The 27,854-nt window shown below is 41.9% G+C and overlaps 1 protein-coding gene across 1 annotated transcript; it reads right to left on the bottom strand.

The window, feature by feature from the left end:
- Nucleotides 1–328: 328 nt before the first annotated feature.
- nox4 (NADPH oxidase 4) lies at nt 329–27,014 on the bottom strand. The gene is made up of 18 exons (XM_071925370.2): nt 26,958–27,014; nt 25,926–26,021; nt 19,953–20,063; nt 18,922–19,006; nt 17,118–17,215; nt 16,985–17,012; nt 15,992–16,064; nt 13,738–13,818; nt 12,706–12,865; nt 11,370–11,534; nt 10,823–10,885; nt 9,822–9,882; nt 8,741–8,822; nt 6,791–6,910; nt 6,478–6,586; nt 5,027–5,095; nt 2,803–2,903; nt 329–2,118 (listed from the first exon to the last, which is right to left on the bottom strand). The coding sequence occupies exons 1-18, from the start codon at nt 27,012–27,014 to the stop codon at nt 1,998–2,000; spliced, it is 1,680 nt and encodes a 559-aa protein (XP_071781471.2). The 3' UTR covers nt 329–1,997.
- Between the last annotated feature and the right edge of the window lie 840 nt (nt 27,015–27,854).

Below are 27,854 nucleotides of genomic sequence, written 5' to 3'. Positions count from 1 at the left end.
GTAGACATGGTCGCTTTTAGGCACCGGCTGAAATTCAGCCTTTCAGTTACTTGTAGAGCTTCATACTCTCAGTACAGCTCATTCCTGTTTGGGTGGGAGCTGCTGTCAATCAGTGATGTCAGTGCGGTACAAAACACAAAGAAAATGGCCACTTAAAACCAACGGTGTTGCCAAAATCAATAAAAACAAGAATGTTGCAGATTATCACGTACATTTTTTCCCCCCAGATAATAATCAAATCTTTCCCATCTAAATTCAGAAGCTACATTGTAGTAGAAAGCAAGACACTGACGCAAGTTGCATATGAAACATAATTTTTACTCTTCTGAAAAGACACAAATATGTATTTTGTCTTTTGGTGGTTAACTATAGTTCACTTTTTTATTTAGCGCTCTGTCATTGGTTGCATGGGGAGAAAAACATTTCTGGTTTGTCTGGATACCTGATCATTTTAACATTAGACAGCCCATCACTGTAGCCTACATATCTACAATAAATAATGTGATTGTAACATCCCAATTACTACATGCAAGTAGTCAAAATATAATAAATAGAAAATCTCTTTTATTTCAGGTTGTGCTTTGCTCTCACAATCCTGTAAATAGACATAAAATATCGAATTAGAAAAACATTTAAATACACATTTGAATTGCTAAATAAATGGTTGTTATTTATGATTTGGTAGAGACTAAGGTTGTTCACAAGATCTGAAACATCAAGATATTGGTGCTTTGAAGAAACCTTGTATTTCCAGTTTTGTCATTTATGGGTTTTGTTGTAATCAATAGCTGGCATTGTCCCAGTGTGTAGAAAATGTTGACAATGTATTGTTAAATCTTACAAATTAATTGTCAAAAATGGGAAAATCCACAATTTTTTAGAAGAAATTTGTAGGACACTGACTTTGTGGAGAAATGGCCAAAGACCTGCAGAAAATATCACATATAATATACAAATAATTTTAAACAATATAAATAAATTGAAATACCGACTAACTAGAAATACTGGCTTGAGGTGTAGTGTAGATTTGATTTGAACTTTTTAGACTCAAGTGGACATTCCACAGATGGGGAGGTGGGAGAGTGAAAACGAAGACTGAATGAAGTTTCTATTGTATGTCCATTTTCGTTCCACTCCTCTCCTCTGTTGAAAGCGAATCACCTCACAGATCCAGGTGAGTGACAGTCTCAGGGACCAATCAAATCCTTAGTTCTGGTTCTGCTCTCCCACCTCCCAGTTTGGTACCAAGTTGAGAATAAAGTTGAGCCAAGTTTTACAGGAGTAAACCAAGTAAACTACCTTATTTCCGTCCATTCTGTTTGTTTGAAGTTTGAATAAAAACAGCTTGGCTGGTCCCTGCATGAAGGATTTTCAGTTTCAGCCTTCGTCCACTGAAAGATCAGTTTCATCTGTGTGATATCTTTGTCTAGTTGTCCTCTTTTTGGCCTTGGGTTTGGTGTATTTTCAAGATTTTGAGAAGGTTGTGCCTTACTTACTCTCGTATTAGACTCCAACCCAAATAATGACATTTAATCTAAAGAGCGGTGCTTCAGAGTGGGAGAGAGAGGACAACCAACTCCAACTGAGGTGAGACAGAGCAACAGATGAGTGGAGAATCAGTGCAGTGAGCTGGTCTCTTCCCACTGGGTTGGACTGTCTGGTTTCTCTCACTGTCCCAGAGGCCAATCAGATGCCTAATTCTGGATATTTCTGAAGCTTCTGGAGCAGAGGTTGACCATGGGCAGGGATGCATATGCAATACAAATATAATCCATATATATTCCAATTTCTTACATTTATAACTTATTGCATAATTGGCCAAAGGATTCATAGAAGTATACAGTATTTCAAGTAACCAAAATTGGTAAAATATATTTGGAAATGTCCTTCAAATATAGGAAATTTGCCCAAAAATATACAGAAATACATGTTGTTGTTTTTTTATATGGCCATGAGGTGTAAAGGGCCAGGTCTGAGGTCTGAGGTCTGATCTGGTCTCAGCTGAAGGATTCCTTGTTGAATTCGAAGGTGGTTCCAGAGTAGCGGGCTGAGTTACACAGTCTGTGGAGAGTCCTGGAGATGCCCTTAGGTCCGCAGCAGAACACCCCGACTCGATTACTGACACCACACACACACACACACACACAGAGAGAGACAGTAACATATTAGTGCAATATTAATAGTATTAATAGTATCAATAGATCAGTAGTAATCTTGGTACCGGTTAAACATGTGATGACATCCTCTAACATACTTTGAGTATCACATCTATTTATTCCATCCTGTCTGCCTGTATCTGTCCTATAGCCTCGCAAATAAGGAAAGAAGGATGGAAGAAGGAAAACAAATAAAAGCCAAACATAGAACAATAATCATCAGATAATCTATTCAAACAGGAAGATTTTTACTAGCCCATAAGGTCAAGGTTAGCCTTTTTCTGACCAAGCCAGTGTAAAACTATCCTCACTAGCCAGAATTTAAAAGGGGCTGATAGGATATACACTGAATGTTCAAAATATTATGGACATCTTCCTGATATTGAATTGCAGCACCTGTTGACCACATCTAAATCCTTCTCTAACTCTCTGCTTCTCCTTATCTACATCTCTTCCTCTGTATTTGGTATAGATTTCATAAGGGAAATCAATAAAGGATAATGGCTTTTACCTGGATTCACCTCATCAGTGTACTTCATGAAAAAAGTAAGTGTCCCTAATATTTTGTACATTTAGTGTAGTAGACCCACCAGGCTGCTGCCCAAACTCTCTACACTCCAACCCTGGATGTCCCCATCGTACTCACTGCTTATTGGTCTTCCCAATCTCATCAAACAGTAACTTCCACCTGGGTCGACCAACCAGGAGCCTCGAGCTGAGTGGGCGGTACTTCTCCTCAGACATGCTCTGGGAAAGGGGAGAAGGAAACAGCAATGTCAGCATTTAAAACAAACACCAAAAAAATGAAAATCTGAATTACACTCAACAAAGAGATTTCAGCCTTGCAAAGAAAGAAGTAGTCACTTATAGACTCACTGAAGACTGTGATTGTGGAAGCATATAATAAAGGCACATGTAATTGTAACATGTAAGTGGAAAAACTACCAATCAAGTCAAGAATAATACCAGGAAGTCCCATATCTAATTTTCAAAATTTCCATTGATTTAAAATAAGAGTCAAAAGTCAATCAGAACCACTGTAATCACCAAGGAGACTTGCATGTACCAAGAATTACCAAGACCCAGCCTACCAGCACAGTTAAATTGCAGTGCTGTTTTATATCAAAGCAATCCTCCAGAGTAAAACTGATGATAAAGGGAGCGAGAGTTAATCTACATCTGGCAAAAAATATCCAATTGCATGTCTGCAATTCAACAAACTGAAGGTCAGTGTTCTCTTGTTCAAGTTCTCATCTGTTTCATGCAGAATGAAGAAACAACATCAGTGTCTGATATAAATCTCATATCTCTTTTACAAGAAAGATCTGGCCAAGACCGCAGCAGCATTAAGTTTCAGATGGAAAGTTTTCTCAGCATGTGGTATTATGGTTTTGACCAAGTCTCTTTTGTAAAAGAGATAATAAACTAATTAAAATATATCCAAAATGTCACAGATAGAGGAAGATTGCTTGATTTTCCCCTTGATGCCCATGTAGGTTTGACATTTGAAATATGCTATCGTGAGTTTGGCTCGATCTCAAGGTCATGAAACATCTCATACACATTGGAGGAAGTCAACTGTCAATTACGGTTAAAAATCTAAAATTTGAGATTTCATTATTGATAAACAACACTTAATAAGATCAGCGTTAGCATTATGAATTGAATTGTTTTATAGCTCTCTGTTATGTCTTTTCTTTACTTTTTAAGTGACTGTATGATAGCAAGTAAGCATTTCTATGAGCACATGGCAAATAAATATCTTGATTCTTGTTTCCTACACTTTCAAATCTATGGACGGTGGTTCAGAATGAGGGAAATAGCTCTGATCCTTTGATCCTTTTCAATAGACTAATTAATCCAAATGGAAATTTCCCATATACTCAGCAAATGATGAGAGTTTGTAATGTTTGTAGAGGACAGCAGAAATAAATAACACTGTAAAAGATTCTTCTTCTTGTCTCTATCGGCTGTTTCCTCTGCAGAGCTACCAAAGCTAGCGAAGGTGAAGAGAGTTTGAACACAAAGCAGTGGATTAGAGCATGGAGGAGCGTGGATGGAAACACTATTCAGATGCTGGACAGCAGTCTCAAGGCTGGACGAGCTAAACAGAGAGAGTCCATGCACTAAAGAATGTAGTTTATATCAATATACACTCAATTACATTATACATATATGCCTGCGCACACACACACACACACACACACACAATACAGACAGAAGTTCTATACCGAAGACAGAAATAGACAGCGAGACAGAAACACTGACAGACAGAGAGACCAGGGGAGTGACAGCATGGCCCATATGAGGCAGTGTGTATGGGTGTTAGCTAGCGTGGGGGCGCTGCAAATGACGGCACACCTTGACAGCTGAAGACAACCTGCTGAGAGAGAGACAGTGTTTGCATGCAAGACGGAGCGAGACAGAGGGAATTTTGAGCAAGTTTTGTCCTTGACTGTATTATGAATTCAGCTGCAAGGCGACACAGCAGCATCCCGTCAGCAGCTTGCCCTGTGACCGGCCCGACACTGTCATCCTGTCCTGTGACTGCCCCGACACTGTCATATTAATTATGAGAAGAAGAGCAGGAAACAGAGAGGGGGGGAGAGAAAGAGAGATAGAGAGATAGGACTTCGCTCCCCAGTTTGTGGTGTTTTCTCTGGTGTGCACTGCCCTCTAGTGGATACAGTTTTAAAAGACTGACGGAAGGATGGATGAATGGATGAAGTTGATGGATGAACAGACAAATGAACAGATCACAGACAGACAGAAAAACAGAGAGGTTAGCAGGTAGACGGATGGATAGGGTGAGTGTGTGTGTGTGTGTGTGTGTGTGTGTGTGTGTGTGCGTGTGTGTGTGTTTTACTAACCTGCAGGTTGTCCGTCTGACTGACATACAGTTTCAGATTCAGGTAGTCCGGTCTGTTCTCCCGCCACAGCTAAGTGACAAACACAAACATTAGAAAATTTTAGTTTTTACTGATGTTGGCTATAGTTTCTCTTGCTGTTTCTCTTCTCTGTGTCCTAACGCAACACATAATTCATTTTTCAAGTATAGGGAATGTGGTCTGAATACAGTTGCCTGATTGGTTGGTTGGTTAGTTGGTTGATTCATTCATTAATTTGTTCAATCTTGATTGATGATAAAGTTCAGTTTACTAAAAGCATCAAACTACAACTAAAATGCTATTATATATAATAACATGTTATTGGAGTGAACAGGCACTTTGCAGGTGCAAGAGAGAGTTATTGAAACCTAGTATTAAGTTAACTTTTATGTATGTATGTATGTATGTATCTATCTATCTATCTGTCTGTCTGTCTGTCTGTCCGTCTGTCTATGTATCTGTCTATCTATCTATCGAACAGCCACAAGATGGCGACACGTAACCTAAACAGTGATAAGTGGATCAGAGCAGGGCCAGTGTGCATCAGGTCTCTGCAGGAACCAGCAGGGACGTTGATGTGTGTTTTCATTTTACTCCTTTCATTATGAAAACCGAGTCTAAACATTGTACATTAAACACATTATGTTCACATAAGACAAAGTAATCTCAGCTAATATGTCTTTCTGTGTCCATGGTCCTTCTCTCAGAGAATTCATTTATGTGGGGAAAAAGCCAATGTTTCATGAAACATTGCTCCCCCCGTCCTTGTTTTTTTTAAGAAAATCTTTAAAACTGAGGGTTTTGTGAAACCAGGTGCCAGGACTTTAAATGCACAGGTGCCACAGCAGCATTTCCTCTGCTCATCTGTGGTCCTTCACCCTCTTAACCTCTGACCTTCCCCTTAAAATCCAGAAAACTTTCTCTGACCTTGTGACTGAGGGAACACACACAGAAATGGAAAATTTGCTAGCCTGCTGGCCTGTGGAGAGTAGATTAGCCTTACTGGTAAATAGTCTTGACTTACCATCATTTGAATAAGGGGTAATGGAGAAGATGACCAGCTGATCATTTTAAGACATTATCCACCTTGTTCCAATGGCACAAACAAACTTCTACCTTTTCCATGTGAATCGAGACTGCTAGATATTCATTGTTTTATCTTATCTCGTGACATTTCATGTTTTTGTTTTAGAAATTATTTTATATCATATTCTTTGAAAGCATCGCCGGAAATTCTAGGATGAAACCCAAGTAAGAAATCTTCTGACCCAAACCCAAAGTTTTAAGATGCTGGTCCCAAAATCTTCCACAATGATGTAGTTTAATTCACAAATGTTCTGATTAATTTAGGTTAATTTCTGATATTTGTGTTGTGCTTGATTGTTTTCTCATTACTGTCTTGACCTGATTCAACATATAAAGTTCATCCTGACCTTGTGATGCAGGGCGCACAACAGCTCAGCAAACCAGTAGAAGGACTGGAGCTCCCTGCAGACCCACACAAAGTACAACCGCCTCAACCTGAAACCCATCCAACCGTCACTGGATATATGGATGGAGAGAAAGGGAGAGAAGAAAGGAAGAAAGAAAAAAAGAAAGAACAAAAGAAAGAAAGAAAGAAAGAAAGAAAATAGTCAGTGTATAATAATAATGTATCATAAATCTACAGTTCATGTGCAGCAGCGAAGAATCTCTGGATCTACAGGTGGGATCGGGGGATGATTGACAGGGCAAACAGCCACTCACAGCAGAGCGTGCAGCACGCAGGCGAATGGCGTCACTCCAATTCCCCCCGCCACACAAAGACTGACCTCGTAGTTAAACACCTCCTCTGATGGACTGCCAAACGGGCCGTCCACGTACAGCCTGCACACAACAAGGGACAGGAGCACCAAACTCAGTTAGCCAATTATAATGCAGCTGGATAAAAACAAGATCACACACACACACACATGCTGGGGCGGAGGGGATTAGAATAGTTTCCTCTGGGTCAAACACACATAAGCAGATAAACATACGACATCCTGCATCTGAAATCCCACAGCCTGGGTGGAGGGGGGGTGGGGGTGAGAGGGGTAGAGGGAGAGAAAGAAGAGAGAGAGAGAGAGAGAGAGAGAGGCAGGAAAGGAAGCGATTGAGACAGAGAGAGAGATGGATAGAGAGAGAAAGAAAGAAAGAAGGAGAGACAGACAGATAGGGGAAGACACAAAGTCAAGAGCACCCCCCGTCATCTCTGCAGCAGCTGCTCAAACACTTGTCTTGTCCAGGATACACACACAGGATACACACACTCATATAACACACACACACCCACACACACATGCACACTCTCACACACACAATTACAAAGTTACCGAACATAGCCAAACCCAATCAAAATGTTTCTCTGCATTAAAACCTAAAACTATGTCTGTAAGATTGTTCAGCCAAAACTACAGTAACCATGAAATTCACTCAGTGGATGAGATTAACATCCAATCCAATGTTAACATTAACATTAAGCTGTATAATGATATGCTCACTTTTCCACTACAGGGTCAAGTGAGGCTTGGCCCAACATTAATATCACATAATCACAGGCACTCATTACAAATCCCCTGAGAGGGAATCTCTCTTGGCAACAACACGAAAAAACGTGAATGTATAAAAGTAAAATATTGTTTTGAGTTATAAAAAGGTTGAAACCAGGCGCCAGGACTTTAAGTGCACATATTGTTGCTCTTGGCAACAATATGATGAACCAACAACAGAGCATTTTTTTGAGGTAGAGTGTAAGTGAACAAAATGGCTCAATCAAGGAGTGGTGAGTAACACCACCTGAGTACTGAGTTCACCCACCATTTTATTTGTGAGACAGAGTTTACTATATGTAGCTTTTTATTTGTGAAGTTATTTGTCTTTTCTCCCCTCTTTAAACTGACATACATTCTTTTGTTTGGGGAGAAATCTGAATGGATGAACCATGAGTGGGCGCTGTTGTCCACTAGAGAGAGAGAGAGAGAGAGAGAGAGAGAGAGAGACAGAGAGAGAGAGAGAGAGAGATGGGGGTTGCTTCAACTCTGCCTTACTGTCTTAAAACAAACTCTCCATCCCCCCCTGACCCCACAGCTCTCTCTCTATCTGTGTCTATCTCTTTCCCCAATACAGAGCAGGAAGAGCGTGAGGTCAAAGGTCAGGGGGTCATGACCTCTGACCCTTCTGTGATTCTGGGCCTTCGTGGGAAATCATGTCAGGCCACTGAAGATATGCATAGACACACACACACACACACACACACACACACACACACACACATACACAAACACAAAAAAAACCCAAGCTATATGTTTAAAGTTTATTTAGTGGTTTGTTTCACCCCCACCCCACCATACACACACACACACACACACACAGTTTAATTTCACCACTGATTGTGTTTAGCTAGACCTAGCTAGACACATTCTCTGTAAAGTCCTCTGAGACATGCTTGTGATGAAGGGCTATATAAATAAACTTGACTTGACCAATCTGAGAAAAAAACATCAAAGCCTCAGTTCACATTGACTCACTAGCAAATTCCATTCTCTCCCCTCTCTCTCTTTCACAGATGTACTGTATATATGCACACACAACCGTCACTACACACACAAGGAACATCTAGTTCAGACACACTCACACACACACACACTCACACACACACACAGGTTAAGGGCCTACTTGGGGTATCTTCTCTGTTGCACCATGGGGAGGATCTCCGACTCCATCCCTGGTTCAGGAAGTAACAGTTCTGTGAACCGCTCTGAGGAGAGGAGAGAAGAGAAGAGAAGAGAAGAGAAGAGAGGAGAAGAGAAGAGAAGAGAAGAGAAGAGAAGAGAAGAAAAGAGAAGAGAGGAGAAGAGAAGAGAAGAGAAGAGAAGAGAAGAGAAGAGAAGAGAAGAGAAGAGAAGAGTGGGTTATGGTTATAGTTGGGTTTGTTTGTGATGCATTATTTTACCTAAGATTGTATGTCAGCCATCTTTTCTGTACAGAGGATATCACCTTACACAACGAAGTGCTGTGATTTCCGGTGTTTCCTTGCGGTATGAAGTCATGGCAGATTAGGGCGCCAACACAAACAGACACACATCCCTTTACTGTATTCTGACAGCCGTGTGTGTGTACGTGTGTGTGTGTGTGTGCAGCAGGAATAGGAATGAGTAAATGGGACTGAATGAATGTTGGTAACATAGCAGACTTTAGGAAACAAAACCATTATGAACAAAAAAAAATCTACAGCATTGTGTGCAAAAGTTTCATAAACCTCAGGTAGCAAACTGTGCAACATGAGCTCACTTAGTTCTACAAATTGAGTAGTGTGTGTTTCATTAGTTCTGTAAATCACATAGTGTGTATGTGTTTGTGTGCCCACCAATGGAAAACACTCTCATGGGAAATGGAGTTCCCCAGCCAGACAATAACACTGTGAGAGCCATGCTAGCCTCCAGGCACACACACACACACACACACACACACACATACACTGATACACGTACAAAATGCAGTCCTTGGGAAATGGGTCCTCCCCAGAGAGGAGAGAGGATGAGGAGGACAAAACAAAATTACTTCCATTCTGTCGACTTTGATATGGAACAGACCGTGTGTGTGTGTGTGTGTGTGTGTGTGTGTGTCTGTCTTTCTGTCTGTTTCTGCATGTGTGTTTCTCAGCTTCCTTGTCTTGTGTATGCAGCTGTGGGTGTGTGTGCATGTGTGTGTGCGCATGTGTATGTGTGTGTGTGCGCGTGTGTGTGTGTGGACTCACCAGTCCAGTCTCCCACGACTCGGAGATGGATGCCAAACGTTTCCTTGTTCTCTGTGGGACACTGCAAGTTAGAGGGCAGACAATGAGTCACAAAGAAACACACACACACACATGCACACACACACACACACACACACACTGATACACAGAAATACATACACTTAAACACACTCACAATTGCTGGAGTACATGCACACACACATATACTTGCAACTGACACAAACACACAGGCATGCACACAAACATAATCCAATTCTGCAAAAATGCTATGCATTACATTCACATACATAAAGCTGACAAACAACATAGCAATGCACACAACTACACACGGGCGAACAAACACACACACACACACACACTCATGGACACACACCCACAGCCTTCCTGTTGGCAGACAGCGTTACTAGCCTCAGGGGTCTGTCTGCTCTCTGTCAGTGTGATTCTCTGCCCTCCTCCTCAAAGCACTCCTAAAACACCAGGCATAGGCATGCACACAGTGTGTGTCTGTGTCTGAATGTGTGTGTGTGTGGGTGTGTGTGTGTGTGGGTGTGTGTGTGTGTGTGTGTGTGTGTGTTCGCACGCATGAGTGTGTGTCTATCTGGGAATGTGTGCTCACTGTGAAGTTTAAAGCATTTCTTTGTCTTCTGTTTTTTTCTCACACAATCTGGACTAAATCTGGTGGCATTCTGCTAGGTAAACTATAAAATAAAAGCTACAACACTAACAAAACAATGTGAGATATGATATTACTGGAAGAGCCAGCTGTCAATCAAATGCCAGCCAGTAGTATAGGGGGCGGGACGTTGAGAGAGACAAAGAACTGCATGTTCTTTGCCAGAGGGGAGAAAGTTTAAGATACTGTAAAAACATATGTGCGTGCTTTGCGTATGTGTGTGTGTGTGTGTGTGTGTGTGTGTGTGTGTACATGTATATGTGTGTTTGCATTGTGTCATGAGCGAGGAATGTGTTGGAGCGAGCTGGAGAGTTGCATAAAGTCTTACTGTTGTTAGCGTGAAGGGATGGTTCTCAAACGAAGAGACACCTGGACAGTTAAGAACAATATACTGAGAAAAAGAGGGACAGGAAAAGAGATGGAAAGAGAGAGAGAGGACAGAGAGAGAAGAGAGAGAGGGGAGAGAGAGGAGAGGAGAGGGTTAGAGAGGGAGAGAAAAGGGAGAGAGGGAAACAAAAGAGAAACAGCAGAGATTAATTCTTTAACTTGTGATGTACACTCTTCAAGGATTTCTCAGTTCATTGCATCCTTACTAAAGCCTGTCTGCCTTGTTGCATGTTGTTCCTGGCACAGTGCTAAAACAAAGCCTGGCTACACGTGACTACTTCACCCCCTGCGATCTAACATCAAATCTCATCAGAACCTCGTCTCGTGGGTTTCTCCTGCTGTAATGTCACCATAAAAATAGTTACAGCAGTGGCATTTTCATTCTGCTTGGAAACATAATAACAACATCAAATAAATAGTAAACTTGCAGAGGTTTAACCAAAACAAAAGAAAAAAATCTAGGGATGAAGGTTTGTCCCGTCACTCACCTGCCCTGGATGGGCCTTGAAGTCCCTCTTCAGCATGCGCAGCTCGATGACATCACAGGGGTGCCTGATGACCGTCACTATGGTAACGGGGTCACTGCTCCGGATGTAGCGGTAGAGACGCTCGGCGCAGTACAGACAGAGAGGACCGGACACCCACAGCCACGTCTACAGAACACGCACACACACACACACACACACACACACACCCACACACACACACACACAATTAACATAATTCATCTATTTTAACAGCAAAACAAGGAATAAAGGATGTGAACAATAAAGAAGAGCATACATAGAAGAAAACACACAAGATACATATGCAGGCATGCACACGCACAAACACACACACACACCACACACACCGGTGCCTCATTCACTCACACACACACACACAGAGAGAGGGAGAGAGAGAGAGAGAGAGAGAGAGAGAGAGGCAATTCAGCACAACTTTTACCAAAAATCAGCAAGAATTTTACCAAAACTACACTTTGGGATCAATAAACAATTTATGTTGATAGTTCATCACACAAAAGTTTCCAATGCAAACAAGGTAATTATATTGTGTGTGCATGTGCATATATGTTTGTGAGTGTGTATCCTCCATTTTGACTTCCAAGTAAATCCCAAAATAAAAAAAATACTCCTAAAAGCAGATGGGATCTATCTATCTATCTATCTATAAATATATATATCTGTCTATCTATCTATCTACAGTATCTATCTATCCATCCATCCATCCATCCTTGAGACTGTTCTCACTCTTGCTAAGACGCTGTATGTTTCTGTTTCCTTTCTTCAGGCAGTTACCTGCAGCAGACTAATTGCTCACAGCTCCGGTAAAGCCTGGGGAGCACAATCAGGTTTAAGGGGGATTTTATGGAACCACTCCGTCGCTTAACGACCATGTGCAAACACATAATCACACACGCAGGAAGAAGTGCACGCACACACACACACACACATACACACACACAAACACAGGCCTTGATGTGTAGAGAGAGGATGCCTGCCCCTCCCTAACAGCACTACACCTCTAATAAACAGGGCCAACTCCCTATAACACTTCCGAAAAACTCACACACACACACACACACACACACACGTACACACACACTGAAAAACCAACGCAAACATGCATGAGTGATGAGTGTGCACTGCATTTGTACCCACACAATCACATATCTACTCCCAACACACACACACGCACACACACACACACACACACACAAAGCACAAGCACATACTTAGACGTGCACCGCCCACACTCACCCACACACACCCACACACACACACACTCCCACACACACCCACACACACACTCCCACACACAGACCTGGGGGTAGTGGGGTTGGAAGCGAGCCTCCTCTCTGCATCTCCTCTCTTCATCCTCACCCTGCTCTAGCTCCTCCCCTTGCTGTTCTGGGCTGCTCTGATTGGCTCTGAGGCAGCCAGGGGGGTGGGCCTCGATGTTGGTCTGATACTTCAGAGCTCCACTGTTGGAAAAGAAAAGAATTAAGTTCCTGCTACTTTGGTCATTTCAGAGGAGCTGATTTTACTGCTGAGGTACTGATGCTGCAAATGGAGTCACACTGGTACATATGAATGTGTTTAAATTATACAATAGGATGATTTTGATTGTCTTTTTTAATTCCCGCTTGCAGGCGTGCTAATGTGAAAAACATAAGACAGAACGGATGGGTCACAAAGCAAACTTTATATTGTGTTAGTGGCATACCATGCTGTGATGGTAGTATACTGACATTTGCATTATAATGCAGCATTTCTTTCCTTTTTAAATTACAGTGTGCATTATAGAGTATTACCTAACAACAACGTGTAATCCAAACTGAGAAAATTCAAAAAAAAAAATTCTGCAATATGACAAGATAGGCACACCAGCATAACCAGACCTTTTGACTGCAGGTGCACTGAATCAAGTTTCAGAAAGTAAGTAAAGGGAGTCCTGCACACTGCTTTTGCAATACAAACCTTTCTAAGGGTGTAAGTCATTAATATGACATTTGTTTGCTTGCTCATGAAATGCAGATGTACATTCTACATGTACATTCTAGAAAATGCATAATTATTACATTTCTACAAGTGAGGGTTACAAAGTTGATAATATAAAGCTGAAGATGTCTCCAGCTGTAATGGGAGTCTCCAACATTTGCTGACATTTCACAAGTGAAGCAAACACATATCTTATCTACTGGAGCTACTGATTGAGATGGAGAGCAATAGTACACTACAATAACACAAATACAGTCTAAGGGAGCACAGAAACAAAAACTCTAACTCACTCTGACACACACACACACACACACACACACACACACACACATTTAGTGCTGTATCAGTGACCTACCCGACCATGTGCACCATAAGGATGATGTAGAAGACAATGAAGAGGTTGTGTGTGTACCAGAAGATCTCGTAGTTGGACACCCTGAAAAGGAACACACACACACACACACACACACAAAATGAAGCCAGACAATCAGCCAATAGACTATAGCAACAATACATGCCATTATTTTCAAAAACCCTCTTACTTTACATCAAATTATATGGAAACCAAATGAGATAAGGAGAGTTCAAAAAGAGGGAAGAAAGTCAGACAGAGGAATACAAAGGGCATTTTGAGAGAGAGAAAAAGACAAAAAAAAAAAAGTGCAGCGAGAGAACAAAAGAAAGAAGATGAGTGAAAAAGAGAGAGAGAAAGAGAGTCCAGAGTTTGTTCAGGACCAGACCATCAGACTCCCAGCTCAGAGCCTGAGTAAGCAGGCCATGGGAGGTCAATATTAAAGGGGTCATTACACACAACGACCCCCCATAAACACTGCAAACAATGAACACCATCAAACCCTGTATTCAACCTCTTTAGAAGTCTATCCTTTCTTCTTTCATCTTTTCTTTGTTTTCTTTAAGCATACCCTGCTCCTATAGAAGGACTCCACAAAGACTGGGCAACATAATTCATTTTAAATGAACTAGGATGTGTGAGTTCATCCCTGTTAGTTAGTCACCGCCTCACAAGTCTATGTAGAGATATTACAGCCCCACCTGCATGGGAATATGAATTGGAAAGGGACAACACTGAGGATCATGGGAGGGAGGATGGTAAATAAAGGAAGAGCATGGTGAAGGAGTGAGTTAGTTAACCTCAGTCACATTGAAGTGCCTGAACAAATTCAACATATTCTCTGGGAAAACATGCCAAGGAAAGAAAAAGAAAGAAAACCACAAGTGTAGTGAGATTTTCCCAACCTAGGAGAAAAGCCTTTGATTAAGGTCCCTTTGGTCTATTGGCAAAAAATCCATAAGAATGATTTAAGTTTTTGTCATTTTTGGTTTTCAGCATTATGATTGAAGAGAACCATTATGGACTTTAAGAGATTTAAAATTACTAAGACCATGGACAATTGAAATTACTTGTGTAGATTTCAACTTTATTTTGAAATTGTAGCATACTCGCCACATGCCCTTTGCCAATGAACTGTGGTATTGCTGTGTTTTCTGCTTGTACAGGAGTACAGGAGCTTGTACTTGGACTGATTATTTTTCCTCAGCTTGGCCTTGAGCTGGGCTTGCAGGCTAAACAAAGCCCCTTCCTTCAACATTAGAACTCCATATCCATATGGACAATAATTAGCAAGGATGCTTTCATCAGGAAAAAAAATGGATACAGAGTATTGTAATTTACCAATGATGTTAATAACATTGTCAGCTTTTATGTATTCTAGTAACCACACTTATGCATCATTGTGAATGTATAGCAAAAACAAACCCACCGCCACTCCAAACACTAACCCAAACCCTTATCTAAGGCCTTTAGTGGCCTGGAAAAGCCTTGGATCCTCTGTCAATTACAGAAGAGAGCAAGAAGAGCACATGCACACACACATACACACACACATGCACACTACTCTCTCTCTCTCACACATGCACACATTGACACACACACACACACACACACACACACACACACACACACACGCACACACACACAGTTAGTGACCTACTATGACCTGAGTAATGACAGAGTGATGTGTGGAGCACTCAAAGGGGATTTGCTCTGTAACAGAGCTCTATTAGCATGTCTCCTTATCGTCTCCATCTTTCCTCACATACACACACACGCACACACAGACACACACACACACACATACACACATACACACATAGACAAGGTCAGACAGACACATGCATCCAGTCACACAGAAGGACAAAGGCACACAGACATGAACAGACAGACAGACAAAGAGACATGCACACAGAGGGACAGTGGCACATTTATGTACGCATGTGCACACACACACACACACACACACACACACACACACACACACACACACACACACACACAGTAGCATTTTTCAGCATCTCCAAACTGTCTAAGCAACCAGTATCTATCCTGAAGGGGTAGTTACAGTCACAGTATTATGAGTATTAGGTAACAAATCAGACTGTCAGTTTGTGATTATAGGTCTTTATTAGCCTCCATGCTACAATATGCTAAAAAACGACAACAGCAATAAAGACCTCCTTTAGCTTCGGTCCTGTAACTTATGTTTCAGACTGTATTTCTATGACGGAGGATAACAGTTCTGTTGACTCACCGTATGCAGTGGGAGGAGGCTGTAAACATCAGGAAGAGGATGAGAACCAATATGACACCGGTGACCCCTGGGACTAAAACAAATCAGCCAATCAGAGAACAGAGACACAGTCATCAAGTTATTTGACATCCAAGGTGAAACACCTGTAATTAACACATAATGATATGACATTTATGATTATGACGGTATGATTTTGAATAAATGCTTCGAACCGATTATTACAATCGCTCAGAGATTAAAGAACACAGAAAAATTGGACAGAAAGAAAACCCAGAAATGAGAGTGTAGTGCAAGTACAGTGGCATGTTTCAGGAATAGAGAAGCTTTCAATCTCTCCGTAGCACCAGCCAAAATCAAAAGTTACATATGAAAAAGAAAGGTCTGCTCACAATGCTCACAAATCTGCATTTTATTCAATAAACTGAGGAAGAAAAAAGGAACTTTAGCACACCTAAAAGTCTTTTAGTGACAGGTGCGTAGGACAAAAACCAAAGAGGCAGTTACTGAAAAAGAAATATACTCCCACACACTGTCTACACTAGCATGATGCTTTATTGCGACCGAAATCTTTCTTTTTCAGTTCAATAAACTGACACATTAAAACTGTGAGCGAGCAGCCCTGTTTTTCAACAGTTTTACCCACTAAGACGGCAAAAAAGAAAAAGACAGAGAAAGAGACTTTCAAAGAGAGAGAGAGAGAGAGAGAGAGAGGGAGGGAGAGAGAGAGAGAGAGAGAGGGGGGGAGAGAGAGAGAGAGAGAGAGAGAGAGAGAGAGAGGCTAAAAGGGGCAGACACACACAGCATGATTTCCTCTCCTCTCCTTGGCATAAAGCCACTCTAATCTGTAACACATTCACCAGCTCATTGTTACCTTGGTTACACAAGTAAAAACATACCAGCACACACACACACACACACACACACACACACACACATACACCTTGGTCTATATAGTATACACTATACTGTGTAATGCTGGGTAGTCCTCCTCACCTGTCGTCAAAATGATCAGCCTGGGGTCCTGGGAAAACAAAAGAGAACAGGATTAAGTGTGTGTGTGTGTGTGTGTGTGAGTGTGTGTGTGTGTGTGTGTGTGTGTGTGTGTGTGTGTGTGTGTGTGTCTCACCTCTCCTCTGTAGTGGGCCACATTGAGAGCAGGGAAGTCGTCAGAGTAGCTAACACTGAAGTTGACAACGTTCACCAGGTGGGCAGAAACATGCACAACTAGAGAAGAAGAGAGAGGGTTATGAAATAACTATATAGGTTATAGGACAGTTTGTGTTACTTTTTAATACAACATATGTTAATAACAACATGTCTTGTGTTAATATGTTATGTGTGTTATGTTATGAACAAATGTTGTATTGAAAAGTAATACAAATACAGCATGTCATCCCAAACTAGACACACAGATGCATTGAAAATGACACAACCATTGAAGAGTATACACAGACAAGCAGATACACACACACACACACACACACACATACAAACACACTGAATTTCTCTTGGTGTCTGTCTCTCTCTCACACACACACACAAACACAGACACACACACAGACACACACACACATAATTACGCAGGTCACAACAAACTGCAAGCGGACACACGTACAAACATTTCTTTGTCTATTCAGCGGAAAGTCAGCAAAACATCTTCCTGACTCACTGGCACACACACACACACACACACACACACACACACACACACACACACACATACACACACACACACGCCTCCTTGACATCATAGCCTAACCACGCAGCCGTTGGACAGCTGATAGAATTAGAGGGTGTAATCATGAGACACAAGGGTCCTTTTTCCTCTCCCATATCCTTTCTCACTCCTTTTGTTTCCCCCTCTCTCTCTCTCTCTCTCTCTCTCTCTCTCTCTCTCTCTCTCTTCCCTCCCCCCCTTCTCCCCCTCCTTCTCTCTCTTTCTCCTCTCTGTCTATCGCTCTCTCTCCAATCCCTGCTCCCCGCTCCGTCTTCATTGTTATTGGTTGTCTCAGAACTTTGGAACTCCGCTATTAGAACATGAGAACTTAGCCCAAGGGGAGAGATGTGTGTGTGTGTGTGTGTGTGTGTGTGTGTGTGTGTGTGTTGATGGGTTGAGAAGTGAATGGCAATGGTGAAAAGAGTGCCAAGAGTCGATGTAATAGTGAACAGCAGGTACTCACAACCACTTCTGAAGGGAGTTTCTATTGCTTGGTTAAACTTTGTCTCCCAGACTGACCTGGTGGTACAGATCTGGTTCATCAGCCTCACTATCATCATGTCATCCCCTGTTTTCTCTCACTCTCCATTCTGTGCTATCCAATGGAGCAGAAACACTTAGGTTTTTCTGTCGCTGAAAAGTCAGAGTCAGAGGTCCATGTGCAAATTTTTCACTTATTGGCATCCTTGGCCGAATGCAAAGCTATTTGTTTTGCCTACAGGCCACACTGGCTGGTAAATCCCCAAATTCACCAGCCACTTTCACAATTTTACTAGTCAACTAGATCTTTACACAACAGCATATGGCTAGGTGGCTAGTGTTGACTTCCCACGCTGGTCCCTGATGGGGAAAAGGGTGGGAAAAAAACACGGTGTGGAAGCAGGTTTCCCCCAAATCCCCAAACTACTGAATAAGAATATGAAGTAAGAAGCCAGTGCTGTAAAGAGTCCCAGCAGACACACAGCCGCTAGGAGCTCCCATGATGTCATGAGAGGAGACACACACACACACACTAAACAAAGGCAACACACACCACCAGCTGGAAATCCATCACAGCTGGTACCCCAGGAATGCTGAGCCAGCCTAGGTCAATTTCTCCACACTACACCCACAACACACACACACACACACACACCGACACACACTCATTAATGGTGAATGTATACACATGCAGACATATGAGATGTAGGCATAATTCAGTTTTCCTAGTTACCAGAGAAGATGCAGATGGCTACTCCACACGCCACATGAAAGGTCTTGCTCTTGTCCAGCAGTCTGCGTGTCCTTCTGCTCGATACCTGCATGAGTGTGTGTGTGTGTGTGTGTGTGTGTGTGTGTGTGTGTGTGTGTGTGTTGAAAGACAGACAACAGTGTTAACTCTAAGTCTGGGATTCAACAGAAACAAAACTTTGCTTCTCCAAGTTCCTCCAACACCATATCACACCCTCGCTCCACTCATCCATGCTTCTACCCACTCTTCCATCCCTCCTTCCCTCCCTCCTATACCATGTGTATTCCTCAGACGTGTCCCTCTCTCCTTCCTTCCTTTCATCCCTCCTTTCCTTCTACCCCAAGATGAGCTGAGACTGAAAGATGAGTAGCAGCACCAGGCTTTAAGTCACAATGAAATGAAAAATGTTTGTTTTTTTCACCTTGTTATCTGATTCTCCATATCATAACGTACATCTATTTAACAATAACTGCCAAAACAATCACCAACATTTTCTTTTATTTTTAATTCCAGGAAAATTCCAAACCTGTAACACCATCACAGATTTTTGTACAAACCTCACTTCGCCTCTCCCATCATAAAATCGGCAACTTTCAAAGTGACACAAGTGGCAACATGATACAGCGGTGCTTTTTTGACTGTTCACCCCCGAAAAAACAGTTTCCTTTTCCTAAGACATAGCTGCGTCCCGGTGACTGGAATGTATTCATTTTGAAGAATCTGAAATTTGTGAGAGCTCAAGATTATGCGCAAAGCATGTTTGAACTTGAACTGTCCCTCTTCGCGTTATGTCCCGCCCCAACATCCTATTTCAAATTACGGAAGAAAGACCCTATCGAAAATGTTGTTTCCTTGTGACTTTATATTCATCTCTACAGCATGTATATTGCTTTTAGGTGAGTGTGACATTGATACATCCCTCCCTCACTTTCATCTCTTCCTCCCTTCTTCTCACCAGTTCTTCCCTCAACCCCTCCACCCCTCCCTCCGTCCACCCCCCACCTCTTCCGTACCGTGTGTGTTCCTCGGAGGTAGGTGAGTAGGGAGCGGCACATGGGCAACAGCACCAGGCTGCAGTTGAGGTTCAGCACCGACGCAGACGCCCTGCTGATGCACAGCCCAAGCTGGAAAACACACACACACACACACATCGTTATATAGGTTGCTGAAATAGAGCCTGATTCAGACTACGTAAAGTGATATGGGTCCGGTGGACTGAGATACACACATTTGAGTTGTTCCTATTCAAACCTGGACTATTCAGTGTGCACACTGAGGATATGGGGAGCGCCTTTTCTTCAGCACAGGTTTATTCAAAACCTTCTTTGTCCTTCTCATCAGTATGGAGGAAAACCGGACCATGGACAGTTCACCTTTGCATGTCTCTCTGCTGAGGCATTGTCTTTAAATACCTGCACCTTTAATTCAGTTTTGTAAGGACAACGGCACACAAAGATTGAATTGAAAACATTCCCTTGGATTAATAAAATAAAGTATAAAAATAAAATTTAAAAATACTGTATACCTTACAAGACCTGAAATGATTTAGGTTATTCCGCATGTTGCCTAAAAGAAATCACCGAAAAGTTTTGTTTTATATTCAAAAATAAGTTTTAGATTGCAAGATGAGATGATGTTTCTTTATTACTACTGCTTTCTACACAAGCCACTCTCCAACTGCGCTGTTTCAGTGCATTGAAACTTTACGCAAACACTTGTTATGGCCACAGCTGCATCAGATACCTACTGAATGTCAGTTGGTCTTTTCCTATTCCTATGAATTAGATCTTGTGCACTCTGATGGTCACATGCATACAGTTGATGGCACAGACGTCATTTGTAAAGCCCATAACACGCTGGAATCTGTCCTTGATCATGGGTGCTTACACATCAGTGTCTGGCCAATACATATACACTGAGTGGACAAAACTGTTTCTATAAAACAGACTGAGCAGGTGAATCCAGGTGAAAGCTGCAATCCTGTATTGATTTCACTGATCAAATCAGCATCAGTCATGAAGGGGAGATGGAGATGAAGCTGAGCAGAGGGTTTTAATCCTCTTTACAATCAAGATTGTGCAAAATGGGATGCAACTCAACAGTAGGAAGGAGTTTTCTATTTTGTACACTGTGTACTTCTCTACACTGTAGGTAGTCATCAATAAAATTACATTCTCTTTTATTACATACATTCTTTCATTGTGAGATATTTCACAAGTATTGGTGAAATTAAACTGACATTTAAACACTTTCTTGGCATCATCTGTGCTCCCTGCTTGTGCCGTCTCTTCTGATTATCCCTTAAAAACTGAACCAATTTGTGAGAGAGATGAAGCTGTGCATGAGTGTGTCAGAGTGCGGGTCAGAGGAATTAGGAATTAGGGGGTAAAAGTACATTCCGTGCTTTACATGATGGATTTAATGAGCTGAGATCATTATGATTGTGTTTTTCAACCTTTAGTTCATTTTAAAGGACCAATACGTAACATATTTACTGTACTAAATCATAAAATGACCATGATATGTCATCAGAGATTAAGGAAACATGCTAAATTGAAATACTGGCTTCTCCGACAACAAATACAGCCAGTATGTTCTCCTTTGAAATTCCCGTTCCGGAGCGGAACGTCTGTTTGTGTTTTGGCCTGTGTGATCCCGCCCACTGCCCATTTCGACACCCCAGGTTGCCAGATATGAAACAAATTGGCACGCAAACACAGCGTACTGCAGCCATGGAAGCAAGCAAACGAACTGGATCAAGTGAGATGGAGTCTACCCGACCTAAAAAGCCTCGTCCTCTTTCGAAAAAGCTCCATGACCAGAGCCGTGGCAAAATACGGGTAAATATTGGAGATGCATTTGAAATATGGAGACTGTGAACATATCTTATCCAACATTTACTATTCTGATGCTACGAGCTGCAGCTAATGGAAAATGCTACCGCTAACAAACTTGACTAAACACAAATCAAGTAACATAATCGGAGTATGGAGTTGTATTAAATGTGGCGATTACGGCCGATCAAGCTGGCAGAAGGCGGGACACATGAACCGGACACAGGACGTCGGAACCAGACGCCAAATGCGGACTAAACGACGCGATTACAACCTGCACACACACTGGATATGAGGAACACCATGGTCTGCTGACTAATGTAAGTCACTATGATAGTTTCATTCCCTTCTGTACCCCCACTCTCTGTCGGCAGCAGGCTATGTACCGACAAAGTGAAGCTAATTTGCTAGGCTAGGTTACATACCGTAGCTTTGTAGCTGTACAGGAGCCTGACCGGAGTTTCCGGTCTGCCGTGTTGCAGGGGGCCGGGGAACGGGAACTTCAAGCCGAACGATCCGCGGGGCTCCCGGGAGCTCCGGGTGTTGCGCTCCCCTCCCTCTCCCTCTTAGCTCTTTTAGCCTCGTCTGTTATAGGCTTCTTGTTTTGTTTTGGTGCAGAAGTTCCAGCAGTCAGAGTCCTGTCTTCCATGTTACCACTATCTACTATACTGATTAGCTTCACGCTCTTCAATCTATGAAAATGGAAACTGCGTCTGTTTTCTTTCTGTTTTCACCTGGCAACCCGCGTGAGCTTCGGGTCTGGGGAGGAGGGGGCGGGGGGAGACAACTCTCTCCAATATTTTGAATTTGGACTGCAGTACCCATTTTAAACGCTGGGTGTCATTGTTACATATAGGTCCTTTAATGATATTGGATATCGCTTCAAGTATGCAGACTTGTTGTTTTACATTATGGAAAAGATGGGAGCGCTAGACATACTGCTGGGTTTCGCTCCCTCACACACAATGTGCAGGCACACACAAACTTCACACACACACTCAACAGAGCATACCATGCAGCATAAAAGCAGCTGACAGCAAAACCACAGTAGAAGCAGGAGATCTGATATCCTTCTTGCTGTACACAACCCCCCACCCACCCACCCACCCACACACACACACACACACACACACACAACAAACCATACAGGTGAATGAGATAAGATGCTTTTTGTATTTCTCTAAATCCCCATCAGCAGCATTAAAGCACTGAAATACATCCTCCTGTCTTGCACACATGTACACGCACACACACACACACACACACACACACACACACACACACACACGCATACACACTTAAGCCCTCTGGCAAGGCATTCAGTCAGAGCCAGTGGCGTGCCCACACTTGCCCCTCTCTCCCCTGTGTCTCCACAGTACAGAGGGAGCATGAATAGCTCACACATGCCACATGCTGCTTGCTGCCAGATCTTATTTTTCACTTATTTCATACTGCATACATTTCTTATTCTTTTTTTTTTTTGTTGGAGTATATTTTCATATTGTACATACTTTCATCACTTTTTTCATTGTCTAACTATATACTCTACTACAGTTATTTTACACACCACAAAACTTTTCATTCATACATTTCTACCTAATATATCCTGAACATGTTGGAATTGTCAGCTTGTGTTACGTTTAATACATCCCACTTGATATATTATTCAATTCTAATTTTCTGTGCTGTATCATTAAAGAGATTGTTAACATTACATCTTATCTTCTTACGTTGGCTAAAGAGACGACCCAAATACAGTGAAGAAGAATTTAAAGTTTTCTTCTAATTTACAAGATGTTGGCATGATACATGAAACTCCTCACATGATCCCTGGACCAAAATCATCTGACTGTGTATTTGGGGGTCCTTGGCAAGAAAAAGTTTAAGAATCCATAAACGTCCACACAGATGCACAGCCTATTACACAACAGGTTGTTTCATCCAAGCAATCTTATTGGTCAGACACACGTTCCAACTGTGCTGACACGTGTTGATAACCGTTGTATCAAAACATGTGACTGTTATCAATGTATGTGTGCTGACAGAAAAGTTTTCTAAACATTCATAAGAATAAAAACCAGGAGAAAATAATTTTACTATTACTACTACTCCGGCTACCATAAGGTTGGCATAGCGACTAATAAAGCATGACTAGATGAGCGTTATGGGAATTATCAGCACAGAACACGTCTTTGACCAATCAGATTGCTTGCTTGGCTGAAATGACCCATTGTATAATAGTAACCATGAATGTAACAAACTAGATGCAAACACAAGTCTTTCACATGAAGGACCAAATGATTACAATCTGTCAAAGGAGAATCCTCTGGGCAAGGGAGATATGCGGGCTTACAAGGTCTCAGATTACAGGCCAATAATGTCAGTGGCTTTTGCATGATTTTCTCAGAAGACAAGGGTCTGTTTCACTGGCATAAACTCACATCAAGAACACACACACACACACACACACACACACACCAACACTAACTTGTGACAACAATTACACCGATGCTCACATGGGTAAGCAAGCGTCACATTCCAGACTGACTGTGTGTGTGTGTGTGTGTGTGTGTGTGTGTGTGTGTGTGTGTGTGTGTGTGTGTGTCCATGCACATGCCAGCTAGTCAGCTAGACTGGTCAGGCAGAGAGAACACACACACGTGGCCGATGGCTGTCTCAGAGTTTATAGTCATAACTCAGACTCATTAAACCTGCGTGTAACAGATGGCCATCCATCACAAAACCCCCTCCAATGATATAAATAGCCTGAAATCACCAAATACAGTATCAACAGGTTTCTTGAACATTTTCAGCCTGCAAGTCAAAGGGGGATTCAGTCCCTATGCTGATGAAACACACACAGGACTACTCTCTGCTCATCTGGGGATCCACTAGAAGGAGGTACATCAGCCATTTTGGGGTCCTGCAACATAATATGAGAAACTAGGATGCAACCAATGGAAATTCAGTGTATATCCTGCCCCTCTGTTATAAAAACACACTGTTGAAGTGACTTGGAGCTAGTTGGGCCCTACTGATGGAGAACTTTTGGATATGATATCTTCAAAGAGGCAATTACCAATCACTGATTATGAACAACTGAAGAGGCAAAATTTTGAGACGACACGATGCATTAATGGTTGATTTATTCCATTTCAACAATAGCCTAAATGTATGCGTTTTACTTCTTTGTAAACAATTAGCATCTAGATTAATATGTTTCTATATGACATTATTGAAATCTACAAGCCTGTGTGGATGAGTCAATGCAGATCGTAAGAAGCACAAAAAATGTAAACACCATCTGACAATGTCAGCGTCCAAAGCGTCTGGTCCTGATAACTAGCTCCTTGGTGGATTAAATAGCTGGTAGAGTGTCACCAGAAACATGTATCTACTGATCTAGGCTATCTAATCTTTAGATACAAGGGTTTGAATGTTGCTGCTGCAGGGAAGCTGTACTAATGCAATTCATGGGTGTGCAAGTACCAAGGAATGGATATTACTGCCAGCCTCAGCTGAACTGGACTCTGGTACATTAACTCTTAGATTATGGGCTGCAGGTCTGTGCTGTGAGGCATAGGCCAGATCCTAATGAGCCTGGGACCCAGGGCAAGACTACACTTATACATTTTGGGTCCTGGGTTAAAAAAAAAAAAAACTTTTCTACAGTGGTTCCACAGTCACAGCATTATATTAGATTAAGTGTTCAACCTTATTCATTTCAAGGGAGAACATATAGATATTCATTAGGCTATGAACACCCATTTGATAAGATTTTGTCCCACATACTTCCTATCTGACAGATTTTTATTGCAATGGCAGCCTATAGAATTACATAACTGACTACAACAACGGAGAGACTGAAACTTAAAATCAGCATAGACATTATTTTAGACATTTCCAGCTTCAGTTTGTTCAAATTCAGCATGGGGGATCCTGACAGAGCAAAGCAATGTTTTCTGCTTTTCTCTAAAATACTGTAAGTGGGATGCATGTCAGTGTTTGTTTTAACAGGGAGGATGCCATTTCTTTTATTCCCTCCTCAAACTTCTTCCTGGCCTCTGTGTAACTGCTACAGAATTAGAGAAAAAGAAAACAATAAATAAATGTGACATATCCTTGTGGAGATGTCTCAGTGTCAGGTCTTACCCCCAGCATCTTGTAGAGGTAGTGATACTGCTGTCCAGTGGAGTAGAGCAGGAAAGTCCTGAGGAACAGCCAGGTGTTAGCTCCCAACCACAGGACCTATACACACACACACACACACACACACACACACACACACACACACACACACACACACACAGCGTAGCATCAAAGACCCCATTCACAGGCAGCATAGTATCAACTGTAGGCTGCTGCTTTGTGCTTATCAGCAGGCTGTCATCAATAAATAAAATAGAAAAAAGGCATCTTTTCTATTTCAGCTGGGTCACATTTTCCTCACAGAAACATCGCCTAAATTCGTAACCGTAAGCAAAACCGTAAGTCCCTGTAGAGTATTATAGGAATATTATAGTGATACCATAGGAGATTAAAAAAATAAAATAAATAAAGATAAGGCCACTGTAAACTCACAACTGAGTACGACTGACAAGATAAAGAGTCCATTTATGAATATTAAGAGCAAATTAAAGTGATTTTTCTTAAGGGTGGTTAATAAAAAAAAAAAAAGATGTAGCCGGTACAGAACTTTTGAAACAAGTTTTCTGTGGCGCTGTCTTACAGCAAAGTCGGTGCAATGGGTTATTGTTAACCCATTAATAAATAAATATTACTCCCGTATTGAGTACTACTTTCTAAAGTCAGTAATTTTGCTTTTACTTAAGTCCGTTTTTGCTGAAGTAAGAAGAGAAGAGTACGCTGGCTTCACTTTGTTTGTGCACTTTATTGTGTATTTTTTTTTTTATTTTTATTTTTTTCAATTAAAAGAATCTAGTTTGAACTCTGTAGGCTACTCTCATCCTTGTAGAATTGCATAGAAAAGATCACATCTAATAATGCTTTCTTTTCTAAAAGGTAACTCAATAGCTTTTACTATTTTAAATGAGCTACTTTACTTTTAAGTAGATTTTTACACCGGTAGTTTAACTTCTACTCAAGTCAAATTTCAGCAACATAACAGTGCTTCTACATGAGCAGGATGATTTAGGTCTCGATCTGTCAGATAAGTTTCCCCACCAGGACCAAGTGCTTTCCTCCCTCGTTGGCGACCCAGCTCCGCACCGACACAACCATGATGCCTCCACCGAAGTTTTCACCAAAGCCCCGTCTGGCAGAGAGGGAAACCCCCGGTGTCCCCGCAGCTGTCCGTCTGTCTCTCTGCCTCTGCTCCGTCCGCAGACAGGTCCGCTGGCTCTCAGTCTCACACTCCCGTTAGGTCGCCATTCCCTTCACCCTGGGGTCCTCCTCTGTGGGTCATTTCTTATTTCCATCCGCCCGGCGTCCCAGCGGTGAAGAGCTCACTCTGCCTGCCCGGTGAAACTACATCTCTCTCTCTCTCTCTCTCTCTCTCTCTCTCTCTCTCTCTCTCTCCCCCCCCTCTCTCCCCTCTCCATTTCAAATCACCTCAATTCAGTATGCTTTGTTAGCCTGAAAAGTTAGGTGACCAATTTTACCAAAGCGTCTAAGCACAATGGAATAGAAATACTAAAAATAAACAACCAGCACATAACAATGCATGTCTCTCTACCACCGCACTGCACCGCTGTACTCTGTCAGTAGAGGGCGCCACCACACTTACATCTGAGGTTTCTTGCCTGTGGGAAATTTGTCCCAATGACACTTTACTTTACAGGTGCGCCTAAGGAGCCTCTGCCTGTAGCTTTCGTAAAAAGTAGACAACAAAGTTTCATCACCGCTTCAGAGGAGGAAATGCTCTTTACAAAGTCTGACATGTTGTGCTGATCTGCTGTATGTTACAGAAATAGACCAAGGTCTTGTAGTCTAATAGACAGTCAAAATGGGGCGTACAATTTGCAGAATTATGCTTATAACCTGCTTAATTTGGGGAAATGAGCTATATCTGCAAGTTTAAACATAGACTTTCACATTTTAGAGAGCAGACCTATAAATGAT

This window comes from Centroberyx gerrardi, chromosome 6 (genome assembly GCF_048128805.1).
Source record: "Centroberyx gerrardi isolate f3 chromosome 6, fCenGer3.hap1.cur.20231027, whole genome shotgun sequence".
Lineage (NCBI taxonomy): Eukaryota > Metazoa > Chordata > Actinopteri > Beryciformes > Berycidae > Centroberyx > Centroberyx gerrardi.
Note: the sequence above shows the minus strand (reverse complement) of the source record. Positions and strands in the feature narration are given on the sequence as shown.

What these genes read in the sequence shown, in the direction of transcription:
- nox4 (XM_071925370.2), bottom strand. Translation starts at nt 27,014, where the DNA reads ATGGTTGTGTCGGTGCGGAGCTGGGTCGCCAACGAGGGAGGAAAGCAC. An exon ending in TGTGCGCCCTGCATCACAAG is followed by an intron (nt 5,096 to 6,477) that starts GTCAGGATGAAC and finishes TTTGTCACTTAG; the next exon opens with CTGTGGCGGGAGAACAGACC. An exon ending in GTCAGACGGACAACCTGCAG is followed by an intron (nt 2,904 to 5,026) that starts GTTAGTAAAACA and finishes CCCCTTTCCCAG; the next exon opens with AGCATGTCTGAGGAGAAGTA.